This window comes from Poecilia latipinna, unplaced genomic scaffold (genome assembly GCF_001443285.1).
Source record: "Poecilia latipinna isolate Pla-1442-1.1 unplaced genomic scaffold, P_latipinna-1.0 Scaffold718, whole genome shotgun sequence".
In the NCBI taxonomy this organism is placed as follows: domain Eukaryota; kingdom Metazoa; phylum Chordata; class Actinopteri; order Cyprinodontiformes; family Poeciliidae; genus Poecilia; species Poecilia latipinna.
In genome coordinates, this window is record NW_015113334.1 from 44,734 (window position 1) to 54,378 (window position 9,645).

At 43.6% G+C, this 9,645-nt stretch overlaps 1 protein-coding gene across 3 annotated transcripts in view; it reads right to left on the bottom strand.

Annotated features, from left to right (window-relative positions):
• ambra1b (autophagy/beclin-1 regulator 1b) overlaps positions 1-9,645 on the bottom strand; it is a 27,662-nt gene that overhangs the window by 6,615 nt on the left and 11,402 nt on the right. Inside the window, exons 3-15 of one of the 3 annotated variants that reach the window (XM_015045270.1) lie at positions 9,113-9,171; positions 8,547-8,730; positions 7,795-7,967; positions 7,180-7,246; positions 5,340-6,572; positions 5,071-5,309; positions 3,754-3,840; positions 2,503-2,691; positions 1,629-1,709; positions 1,450-1,550; positions 1,099-1,209; positions 701-889; positions 474-628 (exon numbers count right to left, since the gene is read on the bottom strand). In XM_015045270.1, coding sequence (XP_014900756.1) covers positions 474-628; positions 701-889; positions 1,099-1,209; positions 1,450-1,550; positions 1,629-1,709; positions 2,503-2,691; positions 3,754-3,840; positions 5,071-5,309; positions 5,340-6,572; positions 7,180-7,246; positions 7,795-7,967; positions 8,547-8,730; positions 9,113-9,171 — 2,868 coding nt within the window. Of the gene's footprint in view, positions 1-473; positions 629-700; positions 890-1,098; positions 1,210-1,449; positions 1,551-1,628; positions 1,710-2,502; positions 2,692-3,753; positions 3,841-5,070; positions 6,573-7,179; positions 7,247-7,794; positions 7,968-8,546; positions 8,731-9,112; positions 9,172-9,645 lie in introns of all 3 variants that reach the window. The other 2 variants (XM_015045269.1, XM_015045271.1) reach the window with 2 other exon arrangements.

Sequence of the window (9,645 nt, forward strand, 5' to 3'; positions counted from 1 at the left end):
GTTTAAAAAAAAAAGAGGGTCTCTTTTTTTTTTTTGGTCACTTTTTCTAAAAAAAAAAAAAAAAAAAAAAAAAAAGAGATGACAGAAAATATTTTCAAAAAGCTTTTTTTTTTTTTTTAAGCGTAAACCCTTTTCTGAGTTGTATGACAAAGTGTCAGGGAGAGGATATGAAAATTTTTCAGCTTAAGGGAATATAGTCAGCAGAAAAAAAGGCACAATTTTATCAGAATGTCTTAAAATTACAACAAAAAAATTCACTTTAATGAGAAAAAAAGAGTTGCCAGGATTTAACATGACCAGGTTGGTGTATTGAAGTGTGCTGTATTGGTCCAAAGTTATCAAATAAATGTATAATTCAGTACATTCATGTCTGCGTTTATAAAAAGAAACATTTTCAGTCAATTCTGCAATGTTTTTCTGTACTAGGAAATACAGAAAAACATTGCTCCGCCCTTGTTTCTTCTTCTTCTCACCCTCATGGATGTCTCTCCTCCATGCGGCTGCTGCAGGCGGAACACCTGCGCCACCATGTGGTCGGTGGAGGGATGCAGCAGGATCCTGCGGGATGCCAGGCCCACCATGACGTAGCATCCCATGGGGGACAGGCTGACAGAGATGGCGTTGGGACCTGAGGGGGGGAGAACAGCTTTAACAGGGGGTGGAGTCAGGAAAGAGGAAGCAGCGGTCAGCGGTGGCGTACCGAATCTCTTGGTGTAGAGCATTTCTCCCAGGTTGTGTGGCGCCAGAGAGTAGATGGCCAGGATGCCCTCGTCAGGAAAACCCCGCTGACTGCTGGGAATGAAAACCGCCAGCAGCTGACCGTCTGCGGAGATGTCGCAGCTGGCGTCGTTGTAGATTTTACAGTTTGGCACCAGAACGTTGACCGAGGCTGAAAACAAGAAACACAGGGTTCTGGTAACTGATGTCTGTCCTGCAGCCCTTGGACATAAACTTAAAATACTTTTGATCAACTTCTAGCCAAGAGTCTGACGTTTCCATGGATACCAAATATGCGGTGCATATTGTTTTTAAAACAAGTTTTTTTAAGAGATCAGAAGAAATGAGGGGAGTGAGGGAGGAATGGAGGAGTTCTCGTACCGTTACTGATCTCTGGGAGGTCAAACTTGGTGAAGTCCCACCACTGCAGGCGGTACGTCGTGTTGGCGATGTTGCTGGCGACCGCAGACTGACCTTCGCCAATAGAGGCCCCTGAAAACGGAGTAGAAAACAGATTAAGGGTGCATTCACACCAGCTCTGCTTGGTCCACTTGAATCAAAATCTAATTTGGTTGTATAGAAAGTCCGGTTCGTTTGGGGAGGTGTGAATCAAACTCTGGTCCGTCTAGAAACCAGGTCTCGGTTTGGTTAAAGCGATCTCTGATGCGGTTCAAATGCATACCTAATATCACTCATCTGTGAATGTTTTAAACAGATTACAGTCTCCCTTACCAGCGAGAACTCTGTTGACAGACGAGTGTGTAGCCAGACCCGGCTGTCCTCGTTCGTGGAAGATTCCGGCGTACGGCAGGTACTCCGGCAGGAGGAAACGGCTGCAGGACCAAACCAGATTATTTCAGCATTTGGTAGAAACCAAACGTAACCCGGGATTAATCGTGTTACGGACTTACCGCGGGACAAATCGCCCCAGCGACGGAGCAGACATCCTGGCATTCCGTGGTGTCCTGTGTCTCGCTCTGTCTCCGTTATCACTGCAGGAAAACAGGAAAGGTTCACATTCGTTCCTTAAACTGTTTCTGAAGGACTCAGGCACTTTCATTTGCTGAAAAAACAACATATTTAGAGCAATAATTAAGCCAAAACTGTACAGAACACCTATGCATTTTGTATCCATCTGTCAATGGGTTCTACCCAGAAGTTTTAGTTTCACTCGGTACAAATTTAGTAAAAATAAATAAATCTGCAATTAAGCACCTTTTTATCCAATTTTTAATCACTAAAGTGCTTCAATAGATCAGTCCAACACTGTACTGATTATAGGTTGAGCAGAAAGGAACTTTTTACATGTTGATGTTAGAAGTATTTATCTTTTTGGCTGCAAATAAATCAAGCATACACTAAAGAAATATTGTTACTGAATTTCAGGAAATAAAATGTTTGTTTAAAATGTTTACCAAAATTTCCACTTAACTTTATATTTTGGTCTGTCTGATTATGTAATTTTTAAACATTAAATGATCCATAATTATTAATTATTCAGTAATTGAGTAAACTTTTTACCAAATACTGCTTTACTTTAACTTGAGTAAAATTATGTTGAAGTAGAGCTACTCTTACCTCAGTTTAATTTAATTTACCTCTGCAGATTTCTGACTCAAATATGCAAATATGTTTAAATAAAACAATATATTTTTGTTATTTGTAGGCCTAATAAATCACAACACTGCAGCATAATTTTACAGCTGCTGATTAAACTCCAGATTCTTGTCCTGCCTAAAGGAATCGTGATTTTGTGGTGCAGTTAAACACAAAGCAAACACTAACTCCAGCTCCTCGAAGTCGACGTCGCTGTTGTCCATGGTGCTGGACGGGTTGGGGGTGGGGCTGTCGGAGGACGTGGACATGGTCCGCATGCGGTGGTTCTGCTGGTACCGGAGGGAACGCTGGCGGATGCTGTCCCTCCTGGACAGATACTGGATCATCCTCTGAGCGTAGTAGGCTGCAGGAGAAAGCCTGCAGAGCAAAGGAAGCGCTTCAGGTCACAGACTGGTTCCTCTGCAGCCAATCACAGCCAAGTTCATTTAAATAGAACATTTTCAGCAACGAGGCAGTTAATAAAAATCCTGAACACATTAAATAAGCTAAACAGGTGGGTTTTTAGTTGGGGTGAACCGATTGCAGTTTTCTGGCCGATCACTGTTTTTTGTCTGAAAAGTTGTTAAATGTAGCATGAAAGTTGTTGAACAGTGGGGTGACTATGGCTAACATGCAGACGTGACCTGGTGGGCCGGTCAGACAGACAAACCTCTCGCTGCAGGGCAGAAGAGGACAGCGGCTGATTTTTAGACCTTTGATGAGGTAGATAAGATCAGGAGAGAAGATCGGTTTCACATGCAAGTCTACACCCCTAATTTTTAGTCTAGATTTAAAGGAACTCTGTGTTTCGGCTGTTTTGCAGTTTTCTGCAAAACAGAAAAATCTGGAAAGTTTGTTCCAGATTTGTGGAGCATAGAAGCTGAATGCTGCTTCTCCATGTTTGGTTCTGGGGATGCAGAACAGAACCAGATGACCTGAGAGGTTCTGGAAGGTTGCTATGACAACATCAGATCTTTAATGTATTGTGGTCCTAAACCGTTCAGTGATTTATAAATTAACAGTATTTAAAGTCTATTCTCTGAGCTACAGGGAGCCAGTGGAAGGACTGTAGACTGGGTGATGTTCTCCAACTTCCTGGTTTTAGTCAGAACTCCAGCAGCAGCGTCTGGATCAGATTAGTTTTTAGGCAGACCTGTGAAGAGTTTCTCTATTAGTCCTTTAATCCTGGAAATGTTCTTCAGGTGATAAAAGGCTGAATTTTTAACCGTCTTTATGGGTCTCTGAAGGCTCAAACTCAGATTTTGGGTCTGATTTCTTGTTTCCAGCTGTAAGAACTAAAGCTATGTCTGACTGCAGATCATTCCTCTTTAGGTCCAAAGACAATAAGTTTTGTTTTTGTTAATCTGGATAGAGTCCTGTTGATAAACGGCTCTATCCTGCTGGAGAATAAAAGTCTGGCAGGTGAGAACTGTGTGGTACCTGGCCGGGTCTGGGTAGATGGGATGGTCTCTGGACCCGGACATGTCGTATCGAGACAACGATAGCAGGGATGACTCCAGCAGCCGCCTGTCGGGAACAGACCGTTGTTAGAACGGGATTTCTGCAGCGTGGAGGAATTTCAATGTTAAAATAGAAAAATTAGACGGATTTAGAACTTTTTCTGGCCTTCCACAAACTAAAGCAAATGGATCTTTGGACCTTTCAAAATGGCTCTGAATGACTTCACTAAAACCAAATATAGATATGATAAGAAATTACGTTTTTAGCTGTTTTGAAGCAGTTTTATGAAATAATTACATTAAATTTCCAAAATATAATAACACTAAAAGGTTCAATAATATCTGTATATCCATTTTTCCTGACATTAGGTTAGAGACCATCTACAGCTGCTGCACCCGCATCTACTGTAAACATTTTGTTTGCAACTAAAATATAATTTCATTGTGAAACTGACATCTATACATGTATGAATGAATTATTGTTTTTATAATATGCCTTACATTTATTTCTGTTTATTCAAGTTAAATCAAATTTACTATGTTTTTTAACAACTATGAAATATAAGTCCACATGTTTGTTTTCCCTCTTAGGCTGAATAAGTAATTGTTATTAATGTTTGACTGTTTACAATCAGCACCCCATAAATACCTGCTTTTGTTTTTTAATTGAGAACATTAATGTAGCTCTTTATGGCCCTCCTGATACAAGAGAAACTCAGGTTTTTAAAGGGGCAGTATCGTGTTTTCCAGGCACACAGTGACATTTTATAGCAAAATAAAGTAACTATGTTACCTTCAATTGATAGAAAAATGATACATATATATAGTTATATATAGTTATATCTAATATGACATAAAATAAATGTTACTTTGTCTCTTTGAGAAACTCGTGTTCTGTGTGAAACTCCGCCTTCAGGAAGTCATCACAACATGGCTCCTCCATTAACCCTTTAACAACAATTTTACCAGCGTTTCATTGAAAAGTAGCTGCTATAATGAGCAGTTCCAGCAGGTGTTTGCTAATTGCTGCTGGCTAGTCTGAAGGAGCTGCTCTGTGAGGTGGAAGCTCGGAAACTGCAGCTCTGAGGAGGAGCTGCGCCCTGAAGGTGGGGCTAGATGCAGCCAGGTGTTTTGCACAACTGCAATGGAGATGAAAGGATCAAAGCAACATTCCTGGTATGATTTGAGGAAATAACATTATAACATGATGTAAAGCTCAAAAAAGTTAATTTTACACGATACTGCCCCTTTAATTGATCACTTTGATCCCGGATTGGAGCCGACTGCGGCGCCATACCTCCTCAGGGAATCCTCATCCGGCGGGTCAACAGGCATTTCTTGGCTTAAGGCCTCTGGCGGCTCGACGGCCCGGCTGACGGTGGCCTGCCGGTACACCCTTTCCCACTGCGCCGTGTCCTGGTTGTAGACCAGGCCCACTGTCTGTTCGGCGGCCTGGCTGGGCGGCGGCGCCAACGGGAACGCCACCGCTCCTCCTCCTGGAGGAAGAGCCGGCTGCTCGCTGGTCTCTGGCGCCGCTCTCCTCTCCCTCTCCTGGTTCTCCAGTGTCCTCCTGCTCTCCTCCGGCTGCCAGGCGGCGGCAGGTGAGGGGAAGGAGGAGGAAGAGGAGGGAGGATCCAGAGAAGAAGAGGAGGAGGTGGTGGAAGAGGTCTGGTGCGTGCGCTCCCAGCGCTGGGAGTCCTGGTTGAAGGTGAGCAGGTTGTGGCAGGCCCGGCAGCGGTTCAGGTGGTGCCCCCTGGAGGACGGCGGCGGGGGTGGCACGTTGTTCTCTAGGCTGTGGGCGACGGGCGGGGGCGCTGGCGGCTGGTAGTGGATGATGGTCGGCGAGGAAGAGGAGGACTGGCCCGGCCTGTCCGGGTCCATGTTGTTGTTCAGCAGCTCTTGGTTTGGCTCCTGGTTGCCATCGGCGATGCTGCCGCCCAGCGACGGGTCGATGTCGATGCGGTCGATCTCCAGGAAGTAGCGGCTCAGGTTGCACTGCAGAACATTCCGGAAGGAGGCCGAGGAGCCGCGGCCGCCGTCCCAGAACGGGTGGTGGCCGCTGCTTGTCCCGGCGCCGTCCCGACTCCCCGGCTCCCCCTGCTGGGCGAAGCCCCGCCCCTCGGAGGCGGAGGTGTAGAGCGGCGACTGAGACGAGCCATCCTGCTGGCGGAGCACCGACAGCAGGCTGACAGAGGAAGAGGAGGAGGTCCTGGGAGGAAGCATGGCGGGGCCTGCCGCGCTGTCCCGCAAGTTCAGCAGGCTGCGGGTCCAGTCCGGCCCGGGCCGGGCGGCGCCCAGCGGCTCCATGATGTTCGGCATGATGGGGTTCAGGGAGGCGCCGGCGCTGTAGTAGACGGAGGTGAAGGCGGAGGGCCGATCCGAGGGCTGCCGCGGCTCCGTGCGGGCCGAAGAGAAGGTGGAGGCCGTGGAGAGCGTTGGCGTCTCCGTGGAAACCGATGGTGTCGAAGTGGAGGCGCCGGTGGGCAGGCAGCGCTTCCGGCTGACGGAGCAGCGGGTGCAGACGCACAACATGCCCAGGTGCTGGGTGCAGCCGGGGAGCGAGGGGCCGCCGGGCGATTCGCTGACTCCGCTGCCGCCGTCGCTTACGGGCCGTGGCGGCGGCGGAGGCGGCGGCTGCTCGGCTCCGACGCTGGGTCCCGGGGAGCGAGAAGACGACAAGATGTGCAGGAAGTTGTGAAGGATTGGCGTCCGGCGAACTGGCTGGGAAGGCAGGAAGGAGCGCTGGCGGAAGTGAGGCATCTCCACGCTGTCCATCGGGACCTCAGAGTCTTCCTCATTCTGGGACAGAAGAGACTCATCAAACGAGGAAATGACCAACATGAAGAGTTTCTTTAAAATAAAAACACTGATTAACAACAACAGCAATTTAAGGATTCACTGCAAAAATACTAAATCTCACCAATCTGGACTCGTTTGTCCAGATATCTTAGTGCACTTGAAACAAGAAACATCAAACGTGGAAGTAAAACGAGCTTGTTTTAAGCCAATAATTTCTTAATACTGATATAAAAAAAAAATGCTAGTTCATCTGCAAGATTATTTCACTTACAGCAAGACATTTTAGAGATTCAAAACCTGCTTTTCAAGGAAGTCTTGGCCAAGAGGCAGCAACACACAAAAAAAAAAGAGTACAAAGAAAACAAAAAGCTATTAAAAAACAACAATCTGCTTCAAGACATTTTAGTTTATACTTCAAGGCACTAAATGAGACGAGTTCAGTCAATCTAAAAGTCTCTTGTAATGAGTTTGATGAAGAGAGTGCAGTGAATGAAAGCCTTCAGTTTGAGCAAAAGGGACAGAAATAAACAGCAAAAAGTATGAAAGTCAACATCTCTCAGTGAAGCTGCAGAATGCCAGAAGATTTGGACATTTTTTCACAACTCACCTGCTGATTGGACGGATTCACGATCGCCGTGAGCAGGTTGTGACCCAGAGGATCAAATCTCACCAACCTGGAACAACAATAAGGACAGAACTTTTATTTTTACAATTTTCTTTAAAGGGTTTGTCGTTTAGTTTAATTTTTTATGAATTTGTCATCAGCAACAGAAAATTTTAAACTAATGTTCTGTTGAACCACAACAGTTTAATTTATGTATTTAAGTATTTTTATTTCAGGTTAGGTTTTTTTAGCCAAATTAGTTTACATTTCTATTTATCAATTCTATATTTTCTTTTATGCATTAAACATATCGTAAAAAAAATTTTGTATTAGAAATAAAAAAATATTATAAAAAATCCTTCCCCTTATCCCCTGCAGAAAAAGAATAAGCAGAAAATGTGGAATATCATCTCTTATCGTGGTATTTGAAAAATATAAGGTGCTATAATTTTTGGGCAACATCTCCCTCCCCTAAACTGAACAGAAACTCTCTTCCAAAAGGCCTGAACTAAAGCTAAACATATTTGTGTTTAAAGCCTTGGTGTGACCCAGCGTTTCGGAGTGTTAAATCCAAGGCCGGTTGGGTTCCTGCATCGTGGCGACGGCTCTTCGACCCACCTCACTCGTTCCGTGTCGCTGCCCGTCTTGACCACGGCGAACGGCTCCGGCCGGCTCCAGTCCCAGAAGTGAAGCTCGTTGTTGGTGGCGATGAGGAGGAGCTGGGCGGTCGGGTGGAAGGCCAGAGAGGCGATGGCCACGTTGCTCTCCGTAAACCAGCTCTCACTGCCGCCCTGAAAGCAAAACGCCCAGTTCAGCCCAACAAAGTCATGGAAACAAACTACTTGTACTGGTTTGTTTTTAATGCTTAGATTCCCGTTTTCATTCAGACATCTCCGATCGCAAAACATGCAGTTGGAATATTGTTGTTTTTTCATGGCAGGTTTTATGTTAAAGGTGCAAAATGAGGAGTTCAGGTTTTCTTTTGTTTTTCAATGTAAGAACAATATTATGATTCTTTAAATTTAAAGTTATGAATTAAGACTTTTTTAGAATAATGAATAGGTTAATGAAAGTGAAGCTGCAACTAACGCTTATTTTAATAATCAATTAATCAGATTAACCCTTTCAGCCCAAAATAAAATAATTCTGTTTTTGCTATAATATTTGCAAGCAAACAAGAGAGTAAAACTTAGATGATCCAAACCAAATCTGATCTGATCCAAATCTCAAACTGCAGCATTTATCACATTTTTTAAAGTTTTACTTTGCTTGATTCCTTCTAGTTGTACTGAAAGTCTTCTCAGTTGAACTTCTTACTGCACAAATATGAAAAGATTTCCTGAAACAATCCAAACTTATTCTGCACTCACATGCAGGTCCCAAATGCGGACTTCCCCATCAAGGCACCCGGAGGCCACCAAGCCAGGAATGGTGGGGTGAAAGGTCACACACCAGGGGGTTCTCCGGTGGCCCACTAAGGAATGGAGGCACTTTCCAGTCTTCACCTCCGTTATGTAGATGTTGTGGTTGACGTGCGTGGAGGCCATTAAAGACCTGCAGGGACAAATGAGGTACTTTCAATCATGAATGATTCCAGTTGGTTTTAACATTAAAGTCGACAAGAAGAGAAAACTGAGAACATGGAAACTTTATTCATTATTCTGGAGCTCAGAGCGATCTCAGATTTTATTCAAACAGAGATTCAGCAAAGTAAGAGAGAGAAGGTAAGAGGTTTTATTTCCTAAAGATGAAATCTAATTGATCAAGGATGCTAACGTAAAAATAAAAAGCTGGTCGAAGCTTAAAAGCTTAATCTTTTATTCTAAAATCCAAGAGTTTGCTTTGGTCTTTAGTTGTAATGTTTATGTTTTTAAAGCATGTCTTGTAGAGCAGACAAAGTCTTCTGAAGTTGTGTGTGTGTGTGTAGGTGTGAGACCTGTCCGGGCTGAAGGCCAGCAGGAACGTTGATCGAGGGCTGTCTGGAAGCTCCACTTTCTAGAAGAGACACAAACCAAAACATTTAAACTGAATCCAGAATAAATGAAGTAATAATCCTAAAACATCTGTTATTTGAAACACTTCAAATAAATTAATGTCCTGTTAATAATAAAAAACAAAATGGCTGAAAAATACGAGTCCCTTACAGCTGGCTATGGAGGACTGATCCTGACAAAATTGATCAATAAACATAAAAATAAATAAATGACTTGATAAAATAATGAAAGTGCCCATTTTGATTCTAAAAAATAAAAACTTTCCTGACTTATTTAAGTCAGCATTTATCATTTTCAACAGTATTAATTTAAAACGATTGGTATTATTTAACTTTCCATTTTTTTTATTTCTTATTTAATACATGTTTTCCATTATTTAATATGCATTTAACATTATTTTTTAATTTTCTGTCACATTTAATTATCTGTATTTATTTTGTACATTATTTTTGTCACTTTTTAATCATACATTGAT